The 26,646-nt window shown below is 44.1% G+C and overlaps 1 protein-coding gene across 1 annotated transcript in view; it reads right to left on the bottom strand.

Annotated features, from left to right (window-relative positions):
* Positions 1 to 26,646, bottom strand: part of WDR25 (WD repeat domain 25) — a 115,945-nt gene that overhangs the window by 25,297 nt on the left and 64,002 nt on the right. Inside the window, exon 3 of the mRNA XM_066612246.1 lies at positions 20,597 to 20,744. Coding sequence (XP_066468343.1) covers positions 20,597 to 20,744 — 148 coding nt within the window. The remainder of the gene's footprint in view (positions 1 to 20,596; positions 20,745 to 26,646) is intronic.

Here is a 26,646-nt window from a genome sequence, read left to right as displayed (position 1 = left end):
GTTTCAGAAGCCAGTACTAATCAGGGTGCTGCAGAATAAAGATATAACATTCAGCAGATGGAGAGAAGACCCTCCAGGAATGTTTGGCGATGGGTGGGTGTACAGGGATGAGAGATGCTCAAGAAGTGACCCCCGGTGTGTCAGAAATACGCATGAGCATCCCTAGGTTCGTCTGTGAAATACTGGAACATATGTGGATGGATATGGAAATGCTGCAGTGAATTGTAGGGCTTAAAGAAGGGAACTCATACAACCTTAGAAAGAGGGGAAAGGGAAAATTGTGGTGGAGCTTATTGCCTCTGATGTGATCACCGCTATCCCTTTTTCCAGCACTTTCCAGCTAAAAACATTAGGATAGGGAGTGCATCCAGAGAAGTCGTGTCAGGGTTTTCCACTTGCTGGGGGGGGGGGCTTCCACCTTTGGAAGCTCTATTAGCCTCCCTTCCAGGATTTCTCAAGGTGGTCTACTTTGGTCAGTTTTGGGAGGTGGCTGCGAAGCCTACTTCTCCCCAGTTTAATTCCATTATAAGCAGTAAAAAGGATAAAGCAGTGATCTGGGTGTCAGTCGCTAACCACTAGGTGCTGCACTCTGTATTGCACTCTATCTTCCTTTGCAGTTGTTGTGCCAAATTTTGGAATTCCCTTCCCTGGCCCCTTCCTTAACTCTTTCTAGAAAGGTAATTACAAGTCATGTGAGAGACTTTTACAGCCCAAACTTAAGCTGCCCTGCATGCTGGGCTGCTGCGGCACCAAAATGGCTGCCTCTGCATCCTGAGCGCACCCAGGCAGCCGCTGTTGACTCCTCGGGGGAAGGAGACATTAATCCCCTTCCCCCGGGTAAGGAAAATAGTACTGCAATGGTGCTGAGTAGCTGGTGCAGAATAACGCCACTGCAGCCCCAATGGGTCTGACTGGACTTGTGTCACCTCCAGAGGTGGCCTAAGTCAGAGGAAATTGGAGCAGCTTGCAGCCTCTCCGCATTGCTCGGGAATGGGGGTTGAGATACGGCATAACTGCCAGCTCTTAGTCCTGCCTCCCGCTCCCCAACTGCCCACTCCCGCTTGCCCTCCCCCTGCCCCAGAACACCTCCCTCCTGCCTCCTCCCCACCCACCCCCCAGAGCCCTGCGTGGGCCGAGCTCGGTTATGTCAGAATGCCAGATACAAGGAAGAGCACCAGGATGCAGGTCTATTGTTGTCTTGTGTACTCCCTGGGGCATTTGGTGGGCCACTGTGAGATACAGGAAGCTGGACTAGATGGGCCTATGGCCTGTGGGCTGTTCTTATGTTCCTCCGTGCAGTTGGCGCGGAGGTTGGATTCAGCCTCTGCAGGCCAGCAAGCATCCCTGCACCGGCCCAGCCAACTCCCGAGGAGGTGCAAACATTTGTGCCCTAAAGTGGTTAATGAATTAGGCCAAATGTGTGAAGTTTTCTCAGTTGGCATCTATACACTGCTGATATCATTGTGTAAGGGATCTGCAGACATCCTACATGGGTGCTAGGATGGTTCAACACCTCTCTTCAACTGCTTTTTCAATTGATCAGTGATTTTCAACCACTGTGCTACGGTATTGATTAGTCTGCAGGTGTACAGGAGAGTTTCATTTAGAAGTAAGGCAATTAGGGGATTATGCCCCCCACCAACAGTATGGTGTGCATTGTCAATTGTTAAAAAACTGATGATGTGCCTTGACAAATATAGCACCTTCTCAGGGTGCCATGAGATGAAAAAGGTTGAAAATTGCTGCCTTAGATGTTCAAGCCTTGATGGTTTTTCTACAAGGAGACATGTATGAATTAGAGCTCATTAAAATGTGTGTACCTATTTTTGAGACACCCTGGAGTTTAGTAGAAGATAGCGTGTTTGAGAAGATTAAATCAGGTAAATTATGCAACAATCTATAATGCACACCATCGCACTATATTTCAAATTCAGAGATTTCTCCCACTACAAAGAAGCTCTCTCATTAAAATGATGCTACTACTTGTCTTTGTTCTGACTGCCAGTGCACTGAGAAAAAGTATAAGAGATGCAATGCTGTTGTTAGCAAACCTCTACAGAAATATACATAATTATTGAGAATACAGTGGGGGAGGGTCACTGAATTTTACCCTCACCGCAAAGGAAGATTTGCATATCCTCTCAAGTAAGCCACTGGCCGTTCCCATGGATACACTCTTTCTAAATTTAATTGTATGTGGTAATCTTCACAGAACCCTGTAGCTTACAAATCGGCTCTCCAAACAACCCTTGTAAATTAATGCCACAGGAAATTCAGTAACAAGGATTTGAATTTTATCTCCTGTTCATTGCTGTTGTCCTTATCAAATTAATGATGTTAACAACAGTTCATTCTTAGGTGCGAAACCAAATATGTTGTCTCAATTGTCATTGCCTTTTCTTTTCTGATGAATTATGCACATTTGTGTGTTTGTGTTAGCCATAAAGAAAGCTTGTTTCTATCCATCTGCACTGGGGGATGGGGTAAGTAGCACTTCCTTAAGCAAGGCAACCGGGGTTATGCTTTCTCTTCACTTCCAATCATGCTGAAGGATTCATCAAGTGAGGAAGAGGACACAAGATCACACTTTCTGGAGTAATTGCATGTGAAATCATCACTACATGCTAGATTTGCATTAAAACAAATTAGAGTCTCCTACAGAAGCATGTACAGAAATGCCCCTATTTACGAATACATTGGGTTCCAGTGATCTGTTTGCAAGTGGTTTGGTTTGTAAGTACAGGTGTGCGCCACTTAACGACAATTCCCGTTTTTATGGGATTAGGTTGTTAAGTGAACATTCAGCCCAATCTAGTGCCTTTGTTGTGCAAACACACAATCTCTGCCAGACTCTAGCACACTGGTTCTCACATTTAGCACCGGGACCCACTTTTTAGAATGAGAATCTGTCAGGGCCCACCGGAAGTGATGTCATGACCGTAAGTGACATCATCAAGCAGTAAAATTTTTAACAATCCTAGGCTGCAGTCCTACCCACACTTACCCAGGAGTAAGTTCCATTTACTATCATTGTTAAAAGAATATACATAGTAGCTTGTTAAAAGTACAGGTCTGTAACATTTCCCCAGATGCAGTCACATACCATGGTAGCATCAAGTCTGATGTATGAAAAATAAAATATTGAAATGAACGGGGACCCACCTGAAATTGGCTCGCAACCCACCTAGTGGGTCCCGACCCACAGTTTGAGAAACACTGCACTAGCAGGTTGCACAGGCTACTGGAAGTGGATTGCCTGTTTGTTATGCAAACAGACACTCTGCTGCAGGCTATGTGAGACCTGACTGTCTCATTAAGAGCCTCTTTGTTGTGCTTTTATGGGGACCATCTTTAAGCAGAAGGTTGCTAAATGGCACAGGCTTATCTCTATTGCTGTAGCTGTCAGTTTCACCCACTGTATCAGATTCACTCCAAATAGTGTCAAAATGCAGGAACATGAAACAAAATGTCTGAATCTGAACAAATGGAGCCAATACAATTTGCGAAACCAAAAATGACTAGTTTTCAGGGGCCATTTGAATGCTCTCAGGGTCCCTGGGAATAAACGAAAGATTAAGGATCAGAAAACTAATCCACAGTAATAAAATTACTCTTTTGGCATAATGCTACACTTTTCATTATCTGCACAACAAAGACATGGCCCAGCCAAGCCCTGCCATACCGACAGCTTAGTTGCAGCCCAGGAAGAGTCCAAATTAAGCCATTAATCTTGCTTCCCGTGAAACGCACATCTTCCCAAAGGGGACAGTGCATTCTATCAGCTTTTGACTTTAGTGAACTCTTAATATTGTACCAGTCCCGCATCTGAAGCCTGCTTTGTTATAGCCAGAGAATGGTTTGCAGGCACTGGATAAAGTTGAACGGCTGAAGCTAAGAAGTGTGTGGCCCAAAGCATTGTCTTGATGGGCAACTTATCAGGAAACCACATGTAAGCAGCTTTGAGCTCAGAATAAGAGCAGAGAATCAAAATAAACTAATAAGAATGTCCACGTTGTTCTCTATTCATTTTTGCTCTGTTACATTTAAAAGGCACACACAATAAAATATAAAGATTGCTACAGTTCTGGATGCTTATTTCAGTATGTCTTACACCACAACTCACCATGAAAATTGCTGCAACATGTATTTGATGTGTAAAACACATATTTACCATCAATCCCTCTCGGGCAACCCAATCCTGAGCTGCCCAGAGTGCAGGGCTGCTGCGGTGCCAAAAATGCCACAGCATCCAATGCGCAACCGGGCAATCAACAGCGGCTCCTCCGGAGGACTTCATCCCCTTCCCCCAGGTAAGGAAAGTAGCCATGCAATGGGTCTACTCGAATCTGCGTCAACCCTTGGTCTGGCACAGAATCAAAGAGCTCCCTGTCAGGCCACACAGCCCGACACAGAGCAGAGGAGCTCAACACCACTGGTCCCGCCCTTCACCTGCCCCATTCCCTCCCCCTGCTGTGCCTCCTCTCCACCCTCCATCCACCTCCCTCGTCCCGAAACACCTCCTCCCCACCTCTCCCCATGCTCTCATCTACCTCTCCGCCAATCGGTGGCTCTGGCAACCGCTGAGTGGCAAAGCCCTGGCTACCCCCGTCACTAGTCCAGCACTGGGCTAGCTCTGGTGCTCGGCTGGTGCTAAGCCCCGCAAGGTGCCTTACAGCACGTTTGCGACAGTGTGTGCTGGTGGTAAGCCAGCGCACACTGCACAGGATTGGGCCCTCAACACCTCTACAACCTGCAGGCAAACACATGCCTGGTTATTTTGGATCACTGTGAAAAGCAGCTGCCAAGATTTTGGGGGGAGGGGGAGGCAGTCACGGTTCAGCATTGTCAAGCAGCTGCTAAGCGTCCTTAGAAGGGGTCTGTTGCTGATCCCACCTCAGTGCCCAATGCTTTCATGCGGTGATGATGAAGCAAAACATGTGGCTCAAGAGAGCGGTCCTGATGCAGCCACCTTTCTACCAAGGTAAATTCCACAATGAATCTTGCAGGGGATTCACGAAGGTCAGAGAGGGGATGATGGAAGACCATTGAGGGCCTCCGAAACCCGGCCAGGCCTGCTTTTCAGTGTTCTCGGCTCACAGTGTAGACTGCTTTACTTCCTTCCTGTCCATTTTATAACAGTACATATCCCTTCTTCTGTGATCAGCCCCATATGAAATTCCCTCCCCCAAACTTCTCTTTCAAATCAAATTCTTCTGTCTTTGACTCACTTCTGCTATTCAGCCTGATCTACTTTCAGCCACCTTGCCTCTTGTCTTTCTTCCCATTCCGTTTCCCAGCCTGTCCAACACTGATCACCCCCGACACATCCTTCTAACAGAAACTCCTATTCCCAAGTCTCAAGCCTAAGTCTTCCCAAGGCTTTCCCTCAGTTGCCTCCCCCCCCCTTTCTAATTGGCCAAACTTTCTTCAGCTGCTTGTCTGGAGCCTGTAGCCAGAAATACTTCCAAACATCACCACCCACATCCATATTCCTGGCTTAGCCTTGCCTGTCCAATTAGAATGTTAAGTCAAAGATCCCACCTTCCCTTTTTTTTTTAATGGTACCCTCACAGTAAAGTTACTTATGCATTCAGCATAAGGTCAGGTCTTGGCCTCATTTATTTCTTAGTAGCTCCAGTTGACAAATCTGCATTATTAAAACCAGTGCTTTTTTTGTAAAAGAAAAGGTGCAGGAACTCACAACTTGTTATTTATTTATTTATTTATTTTTAAACCATTTTTTATTGGAGAAATAAAATATTTTTTATGTGCTTCCCCTCTAAAGATGAACTTACTTCTGAGTAGACATGCATAGGATTGGGCTGCCAATCTCCACATCCCCTTCCCCCTAGCTACTTTTTCTACACATGGGGAAAAATACTGTACAGGTGCACTTGTAGCATGTAGTGTGGCACTACGCTGAGGAGAGGAAGCAGTGAATGGATTCCGAAAAATGGCGTACATGAGTTCCATGTACTAAAATTACTCTAAGCAACTGTGGGAGTAAAAACAAAAAAGGAATTCTTACATGAGAGGGGTCCTTAGGTGCACACAGAAACAGCTACGTTTGCAAATAAGCGATTAAATATGGTTTAATTCAGGTATCAGAATACTCTGTGTCTTTGGAAAGGCGCTTGGCATGCAGTAGTATGTTCTCTGCTGCCCTGAGCAGCTGCTGTGCATTGCTGGAGAGGAGCTGCAAACGCTGGCTGTCGGAGGGCATGCTTGTGGGGGAAGGATGAGGAGGACCTCTGGCAAGGCTGGACAGCACGTTGTACACATGTAGAATCCCTTTTCACCTGCCCTTAGCATGTGAAAACGGGTGCAGATATATATCTCTGCCAGGATTAAGAGCCCAATCCTACGTATGTCTACTCTGAAATAAGTCTTGTTCTAGTCAATGGAACTTACTCCCAGGAAAGTGCCTAGGATTGCAGCCTAAGAGCCCAATCCTATGCATGTCTACTCAGAAGTCCACTTTAGTGAATGGGGCTTACTGTGGATAGGATGGCAGCCTTAGAGTCCAATCCTGTGCATGTCTACTCAGAAGTAAGTTCCATTATAGTGAATGGGGTTTACTGTAGATAGGATGGCAGCCTCAGGGCCCAATCCTGTGCCTGTCTACTCAGAAGTCAGTCCCATTAGAGGCAGTGGGGCTTCCTCCCAGGAAAGTGTGGAGAGGACTGCAGCCTCAGAGCCCCTCCTCTGCCTGCCTCCTCAGAAGTCAGTCCCACTAGAGGCAGTGGGGCTTCCTCCCAGGAAGGTGTGGAAAGGACTGCAGCCTCAGAGCCCCTCCTCTGCCTATCTACTCAGGCTGCAAGGCTATGCACTCTTTCCCAGGAGCAAGCCCCGTTGAGCACAATGAGACTTACTTCTGAGTAGACATGTCTAGACTCATGCTGCAGATTGGCACGGGGGCTGCACCAGCCAGCTTCCTTCCCCTCCTCCTCCGCCAAGCCAGTACCTGGGTGTTCCGTGGGTGCCGCAGCCCGTCTCCCTGGCTGGCTGGCTGTCCGTCCTCCTCCTCGGTGTCAGCGCATGTCCCCCGCACCCTCCACCAGCTTGGAAGCTGCGTGGGGAAGCAGAGCACGGGGGGGGGAAGGGAGGCGGGCTGGGCTCAGGCGAGAGCTTGGAGATGGAGGCAGGAGGGGGTCGTTGTGCGGTCAGGCAGGGGCAAGGCGCCCGCCCACCCTGCACCCCCCAGCACCCACCCGGCAAATGCCTCTGTTTTGCTCCCCCTCCTCCTGGAATGCCTCCGAAGCGGAGGGGCCACTGCAAAAAGGTGCCGGAACTCCGTCCCCCCGCGTTCCATTAGAAAAAAAAGCCCTGATTAAAACTATTTAACTTTTAAAGTGAACCTAATGTTCTGGCAGATGAATTATAGCTTTTCCCAGATGAGAAGCAATTGAACTACCATCAAATTTCCTACACGATAAAATCCCTTTCCTTCCCAAAGGGCTTCATAAGCTAAGGTAACAACAACTAAGGAACTCGGTTGCTTTTTGATGCATCCTATGCAGTGTTTCCCATGATTTGCAGTGACAGGAGAAGATCTATTAAAAAATCTAGGTCATTTACCAAATTTGTCCTGCCTATATGTATGTTCTAGAAACCTGCAAGTTACACTCTGCCACAATTACTACTTAGGTAACTACAGAGATAATCACAAATACAGTTATAGTTTAAAAAAAATACATAGTTTAAAAAAAAATACAGGTGTTCTCTGCTTTCCAAATTCCTTTTTATCACTTTTAAACTTTTGTTCTTTCAGCACATTTCCACTGTACCCATAAGCCATTCATTCAGTGCATGCTCTGCTCTTTCAACCTCTCTCTGCTGGTCTAAAGGCTAAAATTGCCCTCCTCCATGTTGATTTGCATATGACATGGTGATTCAAACTGCTTAGGGGTGTGTGTGTGTGTGTGTGTGTGTGTGTGTGTGTGTGTGTGTGCGCGCGCGCGCGCGCGTGCTCCGGATCTATGTCCCATTCCTGAAGACATTAATGAGAGTCCATTTGCAGAAATTTTTGTGCGACAGCAGGAATTTGCAAGATAAAAAAAGGCATTTGCAATTTGCTAGCTAAAAAAGCATTGGAAGCAACATTTGCAAACTAAAAATGTCCTCACAACAACCCAGTGAGGTAAATAAGGTTTAGAAATAGTGATTGGCCCAAGGTCATCCAAGAAGCTTCCTGGCTGAGCAGGAATTTGAAGCTGGATCTTCCAGGTCTAAGTTCAACTTCTGAACCACTATACCATCCTGGTTTTCATGAAATTCATGATCTAATTCATGATACCATGAGATTCATAAACTAATTAATGAGATTAGAGTTCTATCAGAGGCTGAACAGGATTATGCCGAGATAGAGAAACAGCTCCTGGTTGTGGTTTTTGAAGTGAAGCAATTCCATCCACTTCACCTAACTCACAGGTAAGACAAAAAGGAGAGGCGAAACTATGTACACCACCCTGAGCTCCTTGAAGAAGAGTGGTACAAAAATGTGAATAAATAAATAAATATACTCTATATTATATTACTATACAATAAAACAGGTGTGCATTGCTTAACAACTGTCCGCTTATTGAAGGTCCAAATATATGACAGTGGTCAAAGCACAACAAAGAGGCTCTTAATGAGGTAGTCAGGCCTTCCAAAGCCTGCAGCAGAGTGTCTGTTTACACAACAAAGAGGCTCTTAATGCAAAGAACTAGCAATGCAGCTCCAGTACCCTGTGCAGCCAGCTAGTGTCTAGCAGGGAGTGTCTGTCGTGAAGTGACGCACACCTGTAGTGTTGTCTCATCTGTTTGTGATCAGATAACAACAATAACAAACCCATAAGAACAGCCCCACTGGATCAGCCCATAGGCCCATCTAGTCCAGCTTCCTGTATCTCACAGCGGCCCACCAAATGCCCCAGGGAGCACACCTGATAACAAGAGACCTGCAACCTGGTGCCCTCCCTTGCATCTGACATAGCCCATTTCTAAAATCAGGAGGTTGCACATACACATCCCGGCTTGTAACCCGTAATGGATTTTTCTTCCAGAAACTTGTCCAATCCCCTTTCAAAGGCATCCAGACCAGATGCCGTCACCACATCCTGTGGCAAGGAGTTCCACAGACCAACCACATGCTGAGTAAAGAAATATTTTCTTTTGTCTGTCCTAACCCTCCCAACACTCAATTTTAGTGGATGTCCCCTGGTTCTGGTGTTATGTGAGAGGGTAAAGAGCATCTCTCTATCCACTTTATCCTTCCCATGCATAATTTTGTATGTCTCAATCATGTCCCCCCTCCGGCGTCTCTTTTCTAGGCTGAAGAGGCCTAACATATTTGAAGAAGCTTTTATTATTCCCCTTAATGTTGCTGGCCATGTGTTCCTCATACTCTTGGCCTCCCGTATCACCTTCTTACATTTCTTTTGCCACAGTTTATGTTCCTTTTTATTCTCCTCATTAGGGCAAGACTTCCATTTACGGAAGGAAGCTTCCTTGCCCTTTATGGTCTCTCTAACTTGGCTCGTTAGCCATGCGGGCCCCTCCTGGACTTAGTCGAGCCCTTCTTCATTTGGGATATACACTTCTGCTGGGCCTCTATTACTGTTGTTTTAAGCAGCCTCCATGCACTCTGGAGAAATTGGACTCTTTTTACCTTCCCTTTCAACCTCCTTCTAATTAGCCTCCTTATTTGAGGGAAGTCTGCCCGTCGGAAGTCAAGGGTTTTTGTGAGAGGTTTGCCCAGTATTCTTCCCCTGACCTGCACTTGTGAGTGCATATACAAGAGATTACAGCAGATACTCATGTGCCTGCAACACTATGATGGTGTTACTGGCAGTGTGCTTTAAGATACCTGTAACACACACATGGGAGAAAAGCAATTGTGCGCAGGCACTCTGTGTAATGGCCAATGACACAACTGCATCATTCGGAGGTGAAAGGAAAACAGAGATGAGATGAAGGGATGCAAAAATTTAGTAAGTGCTCAGGAACCAAAAAGGGGGTTTGAACTGAGCTTAACAGAATTAACTAACACACACTCTATGTAGGGGGAATTCTACAGCTAACTCATAGCGAATGAAAAATGTGGTCTTCCTGGCCTGTGGATCTTTGGCCTCTTGCTACAGTTCTGTAAATAGCCACATTACTGGTCAAGCCATTTGCTCTCCAGGCAGCCTCTTAACACCAATTATACGCAATTAGATGCATGTCTCCTACATGCCTTGAATTAAAAGAGATAAACAGAAATAAAACATTGACCATGTAACAGTAGAGAGAGTAAATTCTGTCCAGGTTGATTACTGGTATTAGCAGATACCGTGAGAAGTGTACATAGTTCTGATGGCAGCAAGCCTGGAGAAGGAGATCCAGACATCGAATCAAATAAATATGTTGCACTATTTCCCAATTTCAGCAACTAAAGTCCTGGAAATTCAGAAAGCTATTGAAAAAGACATACAGATGCAAGCACTCAAAGAAATCATAATGATAGGAGGGCCTGAGGGTAAAGATCATGTACTAACAGGCACTGAACATTGTTTCTAAATCAAAGATGCACTCAGAATGGAATCCTATTCTGAGGGCAGAGAACAGTTGTACCAACTGAATTGCTTAGCAAGGAAGTCATGCACAAAATACATGCACAAAATACACATGGGTATCAATAGCTACCTTAGGAGAGGCTAGGAAATGCGTTTACTGGCCAGGAAAGGACTCACAACTTTGATTTTTGATAGAATGATGTGATATCCTGCCAATCACATGAGAATTGACAATAAAGAGGGAATAGTTTACCACATGGATCAGCCATCAGACTATGGGAAAAGATCTGAATTGACTTTTTTTTTACTTTCAGGGAGAAGCAGTAATCCGGTTTTATTCCAATTTAGGGGAGGCCGATGCCTTCTCAGACACAAGTTGCATGACTGTCATAAGCAAACGAAAACCTCGCTTTGAAAGATATAGCATCCCTGACATAGGGTTCCCCCACCCCCAGATAATGGACCTCAGATTGCTTTTGAGAACTTTAAATTTTTGGTTAAATACTTACAGTGCAATCTATGAATGTCTACTCAGACATAAGTCTTACTGAACTTAATGGGACTTACTCCCAGGTAAATGTGAGCAGGATTGCAGCCCTAGATTGACCATCATACTCCAGCTCATTCACAAATAGCAAGGCAGAATTTGCTGTGAAAACAGCTAAACTACTGCTACATAAGGCACAGTTATCCAACACTGACTCCCAGCTAGACTTCCTAACACACAGGAATACCCCACATGACCAGCCCAGCACTGGCATTGATAGGGCATCAAACCAAAACACTACTGACAATGAGAAAGAATTCAGCAAGTTCCATTAGTGTTTGATTTACTTTCAGCTTGTCAGTGCCAACCACTGCCCAAAACTGCCCGCCTAAATCTTCCTTTGTCTGTCTGCAATTCCTCAAAAACTTTATTTTTTTGCTATCAACAGTATTCCATCCCCTTTGTTGTTGTGTTTTTTAATCCTGTGTGATTAAACTTTTAACCAGCACAGTCTTAGTTCACTAAAGATAGTGTTGGTCACCCCATCTTCTCAGACCACCAACCTTTGTTATTATTGGTTTTTAAGCAGGATCCCAGAATTTTAGGGTTGGGAAAACCTGAAAGGAAGGACTTGCTAACACAGTCTTCTTTGGTGTACAGATGTGCCCCCGCATCTGTGGGGGTTCCGTTCCGGAAGCCCCCACCCCCACAGTTACCTGAAACCACGATTATGGCAAATGGAATTGAGGTGAGCTCTGCTTGCCTTGCCTCTAGAGGGTTCTCTAACCCCAGAGGGGACCACGGACATCTTCTGGTTTCTGGAGAAACTTCTCCATGAAACCAGAAGCGACATTTTAAAGTGCCTTATAAGGAGGGCTTTCCAGGGTCTACCAATGCCTTATTAAAAACATCACTTCCAGTTTCACGAAGAAACAGGAAGTGATGTTTTTCAGTTCTAGGGCTTTCAGTCTGAGCCGAGCAGAAGCCATGGACAGATGTCCGAAGGCTCTGTTGGGTTCAGAGGACCCTCCAGAGGTGAAGTGAGCAGAGCTCACAGAGGGGCACAGAGGGGCAGATAGGGCACAGAGGGGATGCCTGCTGACCCAATCCATGCATAACAGAATCAGCGGATACAGGTTGCACAGATACAGGGGGCCCCCTGTACTTTAGTTTAGAGCAGCAGCAAAAACTGTTCTAATTTAAACCCAATTTCAGGACAAGAGTCACTAGGAGTGGATGCCAGTTAATAAAAGCAGTGCCCTCCATGTTCTACCACACATATACTCTGGGAGAGAGCTATGGCCCCATCCTGTGGTGATATTAATTTGTCATAGCTCCCTGCAGTGTCATCACATGGTGCGTTCCCTGTGGAAATCCCCAAAAGACATCTTTGGGAGGATACCTGCTTCAGGACCCACCCCTTAGGACAGTTTGATTAATGTCAACCCACAAACAAGACATACTCAAGGGACTCAATTATAGATTGAACTCCCCTGTGCAGGCTTTTCAAAGTGCCTGAGCTGCTGCTTTGTAGGTTGCTCTGTGTAATAATTTCACAAGCACTCTGTACAAAGCTCACTTGGCTCCTGCCTGAGCTTAACTAACAAATGCTAACAACCAGAATGGAAAGAGAAACTAACTGCTTACTAAGGTGCACATCAAAATAAGGATACGATGCAGTGAGACAACGTCACCAAACCAACTGCCCACAACAGATATGCCCCATGATATAAGACTCCTGCTTTCCTGCCTTACTGTAGTCAGTGATTTATTAACATGGTTTTGTTACTTATATTCTTGTTTGTACACCATTTTGGGTGCTCTGCAGAAAAAAAAATATTTTCTAAACATAATAAAGATGGAAAAGCATCCATTTCCAACATAATGTATGAAGCAGAACTGAAACCTACAGAACAAATTGAATAAAAGTATTCTTAAAAATGAAAAAAGAAAGGCAAATTTCCACTTTCTCTTGCTCTGAAGAGTAGCTGAGGGACAGGAGTGCTTTTACTGGCTGGGGAACCTTTAAGAGGCAGCAAGCAAGACACCCACCCAACCCCCTAAATCCCTGGTATGGCACCCCACTGATCCCAAGCATAAGTGGGTTCAAGCATCAGTGGATAGTCACAAGACTACTATAGTGCTTTGAATGGGATCAGTGGTTCCATACAGGCGAATTCACAACCCATGGGGGTTTGCAGGAACTTAACCCCCATGGTTAATGATGATCGACTGTATTTCGATGCAAAAGAGATGCTAGCAACAGTAGCTTATGGAAACTTGGGGAGACCTCTATCACAAGATGCTCACCAACAAAGAAGAGCATCACCCTGAAAGAGGTGGGACCTGTCAGCTGTATAATTCAACCATCCTTGCAAGCGACATTCTAAAACAGCAGCCTGCAAGCATTTTGGTCTCCAAAATCCTATACTCTCTTAAAAAGAGTGTTGGGGAGCCCTGCTGGCACATGTGTGTAGCCTTGGGGAGGCTCAGGGTGCTGGCGGATGTGCAGAGTGGCAGAGCACCAAGCCCAACACTGGATATCTGTGGAAAGCTCAAACAGGAGGGGAATGCGGAAGGAGAGCCATGAACAGGGGAAACAGGATGGGCGGGTGAGTAAACCGGGCAGGGAACAGATGGCAGCTACTTATGGTGTGCGCATGAAGAGGTCTCACGGAGCCCCCCAGGCTCCTAGGAGCACACGTTAAGAAACACTGTTATAAAACATTATAAGATTGCCACTCAGTTAAAAACATCCAAGAAAAATATACAGTAGCTACAATAAAATATAAAATACACAGAAATAATAAAAAAAATACAAAGTAGCTCCAATAAAATAAAAAATTGCCAAACATCAACAATAAAAGCCAAATCTAAATGAAACAGTACATCTATAGGGATCTCCAAGGCCAGGCACACAACAGTCTCTTTACTGACTTTCAAAAACGTAATAAATATGCTTGGCTTTCCTAGGGAAGCATTGCGTGCCTCTTTAGAGAGGGCAAACCATAACCATGGGTGCCACCACTGAGAAGGTATTGCTTTGTACCTTTACCATATGAAACCCATCCCCTAAAATGGGACAGGGACCAGGGCGTATCCTGGATTTGACCATCAGTGGCTAGTCACATGACTACTGTAACACTTTGATGGGGCAAAACATCTCACATGCTTAATCCTGATCTTATCCTTACTGTAGCCTAGTAAGTATTTCCCTCATTTGCAGCTAGGGAGCCAAGGCTGAGAGCGAGAGTGGCTTGCCCAAGGCAACCTGATGAGCTCATGGCAGAGGTGAGACTCAGGGCACAAACCTAACCAGGTCTACTCATAAGTAAGTCCTATTTTGTTCAATGGCGCTTACTCTCAGGAAAGTGTGGTTAGGATTGCAGCCTCAGCCAGGAGAGTTCCGATTCATAGCCCAGTCTGTTACTCACTATACCACACCAATTTTATTTTGGGACTTATTGGATCTGTTTCTGTTTAGCTTGTTGGCACTGGAGGAGTGTCTACATATCTCTCATTCAGCACCACAAGAATTACAATTACAGCGCTTCTCTGGCATTCTGCATAACCAGAAAATTCAAATTTATTTATTTGGGCATTTTAATAAGCCTTGCATTCTCCACTTGGCCTGAAGTGGCACACAGAATGAAAACAGAGCATGATGCAGAGCCATGAAGTGAAGTTTTAAGTAACCTACGTTTTCCCCTTAAAGCCAGACCAAACATATTTAATGATCCAACTTGATGGAGATGCATTTAAACTATATTTAATTCATGAACTCTAATGCAACTGTAATGTTGGGCAATCTCCAGTGCACAAAATAAAAGTGTTTCATATCATCCCAAAGTGGCATCTCTGTTGTGATAATAAGGCTAAACTGGCATTCATGGCATGCAAATAACATGATTTTTGCTAGCAAACCGCAGGTGCAGTGGCATTGTTTTATTTGTGATGAAATGCTGGCAGTTTAATTAAAATGTTCAGTGTTATGCAAATGCTACAATACGCAGATAAAAATTTAAATCACAGCACTTGTGTGACAGATTTTGCTGAGCTTTAGTATAACTAGCAGCACTTACAATTCACTCTGAAAAATGACAGTGCTCATTGCAATATGCTAGGGCAGAGCTGAGATCTTGGGCAAAGAATTGTTTGAGAATGGTAGCTAGCCAGCTTTCTGAGAAATGCCACTGTGCCCAACATGATCTTTTTTAGATTTGAATCAGCACAGCTTTCAATCATTTTGCAGAGTTTTCTTAATTAATATCAACATGCAATAGTGTGGCTATAGGGGGGTGGTAAGTACTGCAGGCATATGCTGTGTAAGCAGCCCCTCCCCCTCGTCATCAGAGACGTTCTAGGCAGTGAGAGCAATGCGCAGTGTTGTACAAGATGCTCAGGAAAAACTCAAAAACAGTGTATAATTAAACAATTCTCTCTGACCTAATCCAAGGGTAAAATGGTGCAAAATGTAAGCCACCAAGGAACTCAATCCTATGCTTGCCATCTCTGAAGTCCCATTGTTGTCAGTAGGACTTACTCTTAAGTAAGTATGCATAGGATTGTAGCCTGGACCTGTCTGCCAGTGCCCTTGGTTTGGGGTTCCTAGCACCATACATCAGTCACCCTACTTGACTATGGAGAAACAGTAGTGAGCGGAAAGGGCAAAACAGAGAGAGGAAAGAAGCATTCCATTTTTTTCTTTGCCCTCTCCCCTTTTCTCCCTCTTCATGTTTCTACTAGAAGGTCCTTCTGGAAGGTGCCCCCAGGAAGGCAAGTTGCTAGATGCTGCTCTGGTCATCCATTCTCTTCCAGTAAATGCTAAGAAAGGAAGTACTATTTCAAATTACCTTTGGGGCCCTTGCTTTGTTTTTTCAACTTCCCAGACAGTATCTTCAGTGCCAGGATACTGCAGAGTCCCTGCATCACAAGGTGTATGTGGGAGCAACTGGTGCTAAAGTTAACCTAAATAGGGGTCTTCAACATACCTGCTACAAGGCAGGGGGATAGGATTGCTGTGTAAACAGTGAGTATCTGAAATTTCTCCAATGGGTTTATGTTGGGCAGGCCTGATTTGGACAAAGGAAGAATTCCTCCAAGTCTGACAGAAAAACGTAATTGGGAGAAAGAAGTTTTATTGCAAAGCAGCGGCAGGAGGATATCTAGGTGAAGTTAATCAATGATGAAATAGGCTTTGCACTGATGAAGAGCAACAGAGAGAGGTGAATGAATGGTTCAGTGAAATAATGCAATTCTAATCTGTGCAGCTGGCTTCGTGTTTTTCAAGTGAGAATGCATCCAATTTGGAATGCAGTAACAAGCTGCTTTCCTTGAAAAGTGTTACTGATGCATCTGTGAGAAATGCATAACAACAACAAAAAAGGGGGAGGGAGTGTGGGGAGTCAAAGGAAATTGGTCATGTTGTTTATTTCTAACTTGCTTTTCTATTAATTACACATGTATAAAGTGTTATACAAATAAAATCCATAAAATGCGTACCCCGAAACATAAGAACAACAGTCAATAAATAACCCTTGAATTGAAATGCTGTTTAATCTGCTCTTAAAAGTTACCTTTTCAGGATTTTCATGACTGTGTCACTTCTGAAGAGAACCTGTCCTAAACATCCTCCTCTACCAGAAGGGGCAATAGCAGGTAGAGCTTCTTCTTTGCATGCAAGAGCTTTCCAGGTTCAATCCTGTCTGATTCCTGTCTGGGACACTGGGCAGCTGCTGCCAGCAAGCAGGGGCAATACTTTGCTAGATGACCAAAAGTTTACCTGCACCTTTCTATCTTCACCTCACCTGCTCTAGGATTTAAAATCTTTAATATGGGATGCAACCATTATGTTGTTTTGGGGCTACTAGTTCCAAGTTAAAAGATTGGAATTCCTCCAAGGCAAAACAGCACAATGAGCCCCAGTTTCTCCCTTGCGCTCCATACTGTGCATCTTTATTCCCCATACACTTTAGGACCTTCACCTCTCTCTCCTACCACTTGTGAACATCTCTGTGTCTCATTGAGCATGGACAAGACAGAGCCTATGACCTAGCAAAAAGAACCATCCAAAACCACACATAAACTGAATTGCAATAATCAACTCGATCCCAATATAAGTTGTGAAACGATGCAGAGTGCCAGTGGTGAACAGACCCTCGTCATAATGCAAACACTGATCAGCTGTGCTCGAGAGATGATGCACAACCTAGTTAGTACTACCAGTTAGTATTGGTACAGGCCTTCCCTTAAATCTCGTTGTTCCAATACGCATTAAAAGGATCATATCTTAGACAATAAAATGCAATGCAATGCATTTTATTCATCTCTCTCTCTCTCTCTCTCTCTCTCTCACACACACACACACACACACACTATAAAGAAAAAGCATTTTGTAAAACATAATGCTGTATAGGTTAAGCCAGTGTTTTTCAAACTGTGGGTCAGGACCTACTAGGTGGGTCACAAACCAATTTCAGGTGGGTCCCCATTCATTTCACTATTTTATTTTTAATATATTAGGCTTGATGCTAATCAAGTATGTGATTCCATCTGGGGAAATGTGACAGATCTGTACTTTGAACAGGCTACTCTGTATATGCTTTTAACAATTATAGTCAGTGGGACTTACTCCTGGGTATATGTGGGTAGGATAGTAGCCTAGGACTATTAAAAATTTTCCTGCTTGATGATGTCACATCCAGTCATGACAACACTTCCGGTGAGTTATTATTAAATTATTATTATTAACAAGTTCTGACAGATTCTCATTCTAAAAAGTGGGTCCAGGTGCTAAAAGTTTGAGAACCACTGGGTTATGCAGCATAACCCACATGTTTTAACCAGGGTGATTCATAAAAAATAAATGTACATGTTTCAACCAACCTGTAATGACAGGAGTTACTGACAACACTACTCAAAGCAGTGGAATTTGAGCTCATTAGCTCTGGTTACGAATGACATCAAGTTATGACAATGAGAAAGAAAATATGACTGAAACATGGCTGCAAAAAGAAAAATGACCCGAAGACACAATGAAGAAGGGGTTGGTTTGAAAAAGAAAGTTTCGGTACATTAATCCTTTTCCCACCCAACTGCAACTAAAGCGGACACATAAAAGTCATACACAGTAATGTAAAAGCTTGACTAACCCAGAAATGTGAATATTCCAAGGTAAGACTTAATGGATTTTTTACATTCTGAGTACAGAGCAATCCCTTCCAACCACATTAAAAAAAAAAAAATAACCCACATGCCATGACAAATCTGAAGGAATTGATTATTAACAGCAGACAGACAATTGTTGGTATGAAGAGCACTCTTATTGGCTCAGATTCTACCAGCTTCTGAAAGAACGCCAATCACTTCTTACAGGGTTCTTTTTCTTTTTGCTTTAAGTACTGACATATAATATTGTAATATAGGAGTACTATTGGAGAGGCTTATTAGCCACTCTTTATTTGCTTGCCACCAACCTCCTCCCCTAAATCTTTTGGCACATTCAAGTGTTTTAAGGGAGAGGCAAGGATTTAAAGTGGTGGTTCTCCCATACTTAGCAGAAGGAAAACAATCATCCCTGTTCATTCCATCATACGAGCAGCTTTCCTAGAAAGGAAACATATTCACTGAAGTTACTACTTCCCATTCCTGTGGGTCAAGTTTCACATTACATTAAATGCATAATTGGTTCTGCATGCTGGGTTTTCACGTGTGAATAGTAAATAGTGAGCATACATTTGGAATCAAGACCATGATAGGTCTTAAAAGGAGACCTGTGAAAGGAGACTTTGACCCTTTCCCTTCTCTTGAGGTCCCAATTCAGATCTCATGCACACTACTTCTCAGAACCAAAAGGACCCTGGTGCTGATGGAACCTGGAAAAAGGAGAAGGTGCGGGGAGGGGTTTGAATACAAATCAGGATTGCAGTCAGGAGAAAAAGGTGATAGCTGCCGCCCTCCCCCCCCCCACACACACACTCTGATCCCTCTGAAGCTTCCCTTTCCTCAAGGAGGCCTCTGAGACTTGAAGCTTCCCCATAGGATGCAGCAAGCTCACCGTTGGCATGTCTGCATCAGTGCTGGGGATGTTACACTGGGTTTGGTTGTACAAGAATGCAAGTAGATGGCCCAAAACATGCACCAGTTCCATGCAAAACGACAGGCTCATGTCACTCTCTCTCTTCTGAAACACATAGTACTATTTACCTAGTGTAAGGCATCAGGAGGGGTCACTGGGAGATACAGGAAGCCGGACTAGACGGGCCTTTGGCCTGATCCAGCGGGGCTCTTCTTATGGTCTTACGTGTTCTAGTGTCATGAAGCTCAGCATTTCACTACACATAGCAAGTGGCAGCCAATGGAACATAATTTCAAGTAATGAGGCCAGGACATCATGTCAAGGAGGGACAGCGGATGCTGTAAACGTAGCTGTGATTTTTTGGCAAGGTCTAAAGACTGTCATCTCTTTCAGAAGCATTAGAAGACCTTTCTGCTGGAGCTTATTTTTGACAGCTGGGCTCAGCTAGTCAGATTGCTGAGCTTCAGTATTTGGCATCTTTCTATCCCCATCCCCCTTTTCAAACTGGATTCATTAAAATCATGCTTTAATTATGGTTGATGCTGGATACTTTAAAATTAACACCCATCCTGAGCCTTTTGGGATGGAGAAAGCTAGAAATGTTTTGTTAATTAAAAAATGGCTTAAGGACTGCAGCAGTAATGTGAGGGTCAGGTTTACCTGGCAGGCATTTAATGGGAAACAATCGGAAGTTAGAAGCAGCCTTCTAGAAAACAGATCGACAAGGTAATTAAATGCTTACACATTAGCCCTTAACCAACGTGTTTGAAAGCAACCTCTATTGATTTCAGTAGAATTTACTCCCAAGTTAGGTGTACCTAAGATGTCTTTAGACAGAGAGTTAGCTCATTCAATCAGCCGCTTCTCATCTCCAGCCACGTGCAGGGTCATTGGTAAGCTGGAACTGCATGGAGGAGCGGGTCATATGAACCATTGTGGGTTACGCATCCCAACAGCTGCAATTTGCCGTTGCATGATTGAAGTTGCATGACTGAATGCCCTCCCATGCCAAAACTTCCCTGCCCACCTTAGGAAGAAGGGTTCTAGTACAGATAATTCAATACAATAAAAGTTTGGCCTTTTTTACTTGCAATCCCTATACCTTAAGACAGCCATTTTCAGCCAATGTGCCGTGGCACACTGGAGTGCCACGAATGGTCTGCATGTGTGCTGTGGAAGTTTGGAGGAGGGTCATTTCTTAATAGGGCCATTGGAGGATGTGAGCTTTCCAGCAACAGCATGGTGTGCTGTCCGTGTGCATGGTGTCAGTGTGCTGCGAAACAAAAAAGGTTGAAATCATTATCTTTAAAGTTCAGGTGAGGACACCAATCTGTTATAGTCTAACAACAATAGTAGTGTGAAAATCTCTCTCTCTCTCTCTCTCTCACACACACACACACACACACACACACACACACACACACACACACACACACACACACTCACACACACACACACACTCACACTCACAGACACACACACACAAAAGATTTACCTGTTTCAATATCTGTCAAATGAAGCATAGAATCGAAGCCTCCACTGAGAGCATGCTTTCCACAGGGAGACCACTGGACAGCTCGAACAGCACCGGTATGGCAGGAGTATGTTTTTAAGCAGCAGCCTCGATCCACAGCATCCCAAACCTTTGGAGAGATCAAATACATTTTTAAAATATGAGTTAGTCAATCATAGTAGCTTAGCTGCAAACTGTAGTGACCTCCAATAAGCGACTTTAAACATCCCTTTCAGAAGCATGCAATTTGTGGATCATGTTTCCAGGATAGTGTAATAAAACATACAGTATATAAAATGAAGACACTGCCCTGAAGTGGAACATACATATTAGCTCTCCGCCAGCTGGGACAAAAAGAGCCTCAACTCACCCTTTATCATATTATGTTCCCCAGAGCATTCTCTCCCCAGTTATATTTTGGAATATCTGTATAGCATGGAGGGGAATAGGATGCCCCAAAAGAGGTGGTCTATTTTGTCCAAAGAGAGAATCAAGGGCACAATAAAAGAGAATGCATAACATGACCTCAGAGCCATGGTGTCAGAGTAAGGAAACCAAGAAAACACAGTGCACTCACACCTTTCATACTCCACATACTTCCCCCCTCAATTCTCAGTTAGGGTAGAACTATCTTTAGCATCCCCTATTCTCATCTATATTGGGGATTCTAGAGGGATTACATCAGCGGTTCCCAAACTCTTGGAGTTCACGGAGCCCCCACAGCTTCTCGGCAGCACCCAAAACTCATGTGATTTCACAAGTTCCAAGATGGCAGTGCCTAAGAGAGCAGGTAGGAGAGGGCACTGGGGACATCCTGTGGCACCACCCTCTGAGTACACCATAATACCTATCAAGACTGGATAAACTGATGATTTGGATACCTCATGCATACCAAATCAGGGTCCACTGGGGTCTGAGATAACCAGTGTATGACCACAAGTAATCAAGGTCCAGAGTAGGCAGATCAGTGCCAGAGCACCCAGATAAGTAGGTGAGGCAAAGAAAAGTCTGTTCAGTATCTTCTCCATTAGATGCAAAGCTCAGACTGGAGAGTCAAGCCCAGGAAGATCTTATATACATCTTCCCTTGGAGAGTAAGGTGCTTGAGTCTTGCTGACAGAGTTTCTGGTTTGAGACAGACCCACACTAAAGACTGGATTTAAAATAAGAGTCCCTTGCATTCTGAAGTCACAATGTTTTTTTTCCAAGTAGGAAGATTACAAGCAGCAAATTAATTTATGGCAGACACAATTTCCTGAAAATGCTGGAACCGATCAGAAAAGATTTCTCTTGCTACATTTATCATCCCCGGCCCATTTATATAGCTTATCTACTCTTTATATTCTATCAACATAAAAACAATGCAATGTCACTATTTGTCTGTCCTCAACCACAGGATTTGTCCTCAACCACAGGACAAGTTCAATAATGGAGTTGCATAATACAGCCACATCTTTTTGTCCATTTGTTTACATCTAACAAGGCATTTCATTTTCAAAACAATAGGTGGACACAACGGAGTTTTGGATACTTGGAATTTACATTTTAATCAATAATCAATAATCAGGAAAAAGAAAGTGTGGCAGATACAACTGTGTGTGGGGGGGGGCATGGTATAGAGTGCATGGAATGTCCCAAACCGCTTCTCCATATAAGTTTTAATTTGAACTTAATTTTATTTCAATAGACACTGAAGTTCAGGTGATACCAAGGAATCTGTACATATTTGAATACAATCCAAGTGTTTGCCTGATCATAGTTCATAGTTCATAGAAGACCATAGTTCAACAGCAAGGCCAGCTTCTTTGTGCAAAGCAGGAAATTGTTGTGGAAAACATATTTCAACACTGCTTCAAAAGAAAAGGCATACTTAACCTTTTGTTTTTAAAGGAAAATCATTTTAGGGAAAGGAAAACAATAAGAGCAGGCTTAATTTCCTCAATATTTTAACAGATACTGGGAATTACAACTGGTAATTACATTTCGAGTTTCAGGATGATCAAGAATTCTCATTAATCAAAAGCTATCACAGGTCAAAGAACTGTTTTCATCTCATTCTGATAACGAATTTTATCTACAAAATTTATCAGAAAAGTAATATCCAGCTAACGTGCTCTTTATGGGACATTACGGTGATTTACTTTTTGCATTAGTGGGTAATGCTAATATCCCACAGTGATAAAAATGGTGGGACAACATGCCAATTGCTATCTTCAACTAGGCTGTGTCGCTTTTAGCTATTTTGCTTTCAAATGGTGTACTACAATTAGTTTTTTTTTCAGACACCTTAATCTTATTATAAGCATTAGTACTGCCTACAAATCAGTATTGGAATAGATATGAACTGGCATGGACAAATGTCACGTACTGTCTGGACAATCAAAGGTCCCAGCCAGCTGCAATTTCTGTGATCCTGGTGACTTGAGAAGAAATCCCAGAAGGTGGTCCTGATTATATTTCTGAATATACAAGCTTTTGCCTTATGGGGAGAGATTTAAATTTTATAAAACAGTATGAATATAACAAAACAGATTTTTTTTTTTTTTTGAAAAAACAAAAACAGCAGCTCCACAGCTCAAAGGTGAGGAATTGATGATCAAAACCAAGGCACTCTCAAGAAAAGAATCTCATGCTGGTGAATTCCAAGAACCTGAAACATAATGTCATCAGAGACTTACGGTCCTCAAACTGTGAGCTGCGGCGAATTCACAGGGGCACCAAAGGATGTACTCAGCAGCCTCTTCTTCCCTGCTTTTGGATTGCGCAATCCAAGATGGCAGTGCTTGGGGGCAATGGGAAGAAGAGGGTGCCATGACCACAGAAAGTTTGGGAACCACTGACATATACTAGCACATCAAGAAATAAAGACCAATTGTAAGCTTTCAAGGCAAGTGAATGATGACTTTGAGGAGTCGGTATAATTTCAAAAAGGCAGTCATCGTTCCAAGAAGTAGTCCTCATAGGCGGAGTTGCAGAGTTTGTGGACTATTTTATACCGTGCTAAAATTTTCCTTCAAACCACGCTTGGATGGGGCAGCGGTTTCAAATGTTTCCAGCCTTTTGCTATACTGAACAGGATCTCTACAGGTTCAAATCAAATCTGAGTGCCCATGACAGCATCCAGGCCCAGAATGAGCAAGTTGAACTAATACTCCTAACATGGGGGGGACGGGGGACACCTTCATGTTTCCTCCAGCACAGAACTAAGACTTATCAATCTGTGCAAGCCCCATGTATGCAACGTGTGGTAAATGGTTCAAGGTGCCATGAAATTAAAAAAGGGGGGGTACTGATATTGAGGAAAATAAGGGCAAAAGAACGCAACTTGTCAGATGCTAGCCCAAGGATGGTGATCCAGGAGGCTACCTAAATCATATTCTCACCTATCCATGCACAGGATAGGTTTTTTTTTCCTCCCGAGCTGCAATTCCTAGGATCATATAAATATGCAGGACCATTCCCTTAAAACAGCGGTTCTCAAACTCCCAGGGAGTTCGAGCCCCACTGTAAGTTCTTGCAGGTGAGGGGGAGAGGGGCGCAAGGGCTTGGCTGGACTTACCACAGCCTACAGCAGCCTCCCAGGGGTGCAGGGAGCCCCACACGAGCCTCCACAGGGCTCCCAAAAATGCGGAGACTGTGAAAATAACAATTGTGACCCACTTCCAGTTTAGCAATTGCAAACATGAAGTGGGTTGTAATCATTATTTTGCCGGTCTCTGCATGTTGCGGAGCTGTGCAGAGGCTGGCGTGCAGCTCCCCACAACCCCAATAGGCTGCTGCAGGCTATAAGTCCAGCCAAGCCCCTTGCCTGTCCAAAGCAGTTGCATTGCTGCCTCCCCCCCCTTAAGGGGCAGAGGCCAGGGCTCTCTAGCGAGGCATTGTGACACCACAGTTTGAGAACTACTGCCTTAAAGTAAGATACCTTGCGCAAGGTTCTCCAATGTTCCGAGTGGTGAAGACCAGAAGTGACTGTGAGGAGCTCCAGAAGGATCTCTCCAGACTGGCAAAATGGGCAGCAAAATGGCAGATGCGCTTCAATGTCAGTAAGTGTAAAGTCATGCACATTGGGGCAAAAAATCAAAACTTCACATATAGGCTGATGGGTTCTGAGCTGTCTGTGACACATCAGGAGAGAGATCTTGGGGTGGTGGTGGACAAGTCGATGAAAGTGTCGACCCAATGTGCGGCGGCAGTGAAGAAGGCCAATTCTATGCTTGGGATCATTAGAAAAGATATTGAGAACAAAACAGCTAATATTATAATGCTGTTGTACAAATCGATGGTAAGGCCACACCTGGAGTATTGTGTCCAGTTCTGGTCGCCACATCTCAAAAGGATATAGTGGTAATGGAAAAGGTGCAAAAGAGGGCAACTAAGATGATTGCTGGGCTAGGGCACCTTCCTTATGAGGAAAGGCTACAGCGTTTGGGCCTCTTCAGCCTAGAAAAGAGACGCCTGAGGGGGGACATGATTGAGACATACAAAATTATGCAGGGGATGGACAGAGTGGATAGAGAGATGTTCTTTACACTCTCACATAACACCAGAACCAGGGGACATCCACTAAAATTGAGTGTTGGGAGAGTTAGAACAGACAAAAGAAAATATTTCTTTACTCAGCGTGTGGTTGGTCTGTGGAACTCCTTGCCACAGGATGTGGTGATGGCATCTGGCCTGGATGCCTTTAAAAGGGGATTGGACAAGTTTCTGGAGGAAAAATCCATTACGGGGTACAAGCCATGATGTGTATGTGCAACCTCCTGATTTTAGAAATGGGCTATGTCAGAATGCCAGATGCAAGGGAGGGCACCAGAATGAGGTCTCTTGTTATCTGGTGTGCTCCCTGGGGCATTTGGTGGGCCACTGTGAGATACAGGAAGCTGGACCAGATGGGCCTATGGCCTGATCCAGTGGGGCTGTTCTTATGTTCTTATGTCTTATTTATGACAAAAGAAGCACTGCCCTGTACAAGAGGGGTGCCCAAACCCTGACCCAGGGGCCACTTGCAGCCCACAGGGAGCTCCCAGTCTCCAATGAGCCTCTGGCCCTCCAGAGACTTGCTGGAGCCCACGCTGGCCTGACGCAACTGCTCTCAGCATGAGGGCCACTGATCTCTCGCATGAGCTGTGGAACGATGAATCCCTCCACTGCTTGCTGTTTCACGTTTGTAATGCAGCAGCGGCAGCGAAGGAAAGGCCAGCCTTGCTTTGTGCAAGGCCTTTTATAGGCCTTGAGCTATTGCAAGACCTTCATTCATTCATATAAATTCCACCTCTAGCATATTAATTTATTTAAATTTATGTAAGTTTATTCAAATTTGAAATGTAAATTTCAAAATGGCTAATATTATAATGCCGTTGAACAAATTGATGTTTTCCTGGCCCCCGACACAGTGTCAAAAAGATGATGTGGCCCTCCTGCCAAAAAGTTTGGACAGCCCTGCTGTAGAAGGTCAGAACCTGCTTGTGTTAGGTAAAGCCCAATTGCATGAACTGGCCGTTTAGGTTACATGAAATCTTTTTGACTCAGTACAGTATAAGCATAATTTTCATTCCCTGTGATATACCTAAAATTAAGATCCAGATATCATTTGTTGACAACTGATGGGCCTTTGTTTAACACAAGCTATTCCTGAGCCCTCCGAAAAAAGGGGCTGTGCTAGGGAATTAGTTACTGTAAAGCCCAGGAATGTATTTCAAGGCAAGTCAATCTGTCATCCTGTGCAAATAGGACAAAGTAAACTATAAATGTTAAAACTGCTCCCAAAAACAACTCTTCAGAAAGACTTGATGATCCTGTCACATTTTGCTAGACTAATAAAGTGTAAATCACATCCAGATGGAATTTGAGAAAGGGAATTTTGAGAAAGCTGCTAACAGAGTCAAGCTGACAAGACGGGCAGTAAATTACTTAGAAGTTCTTCTCGACATGTTTAAACTATGTAAAAGCCATTTCCACAAGGACAGCGTGAGAGAGGCAGACATGTTATGCTGGGTTCTCTTCTCCATTCTTTGGAAGCAGCCTGTGAGATGT

This window comes from Tiliqua scincoides, chromosome 1 (assembly GCF_035046505.1).
Source record: "Tiliqua scincoides isolate rTilSci1 chromosome 1, rTilSci1.hap2, whole genome shotgun sequence".
Taxonomy (NCBI): Eukaryota; Metazoa; Chordata; class Lepidosauria; order Squamata; family Scincidae; genus Tiliqua; species Tiliqua scincoides.
This window is presented reverse-complemented; position numbering and strand designations above follow the sequence as displayed.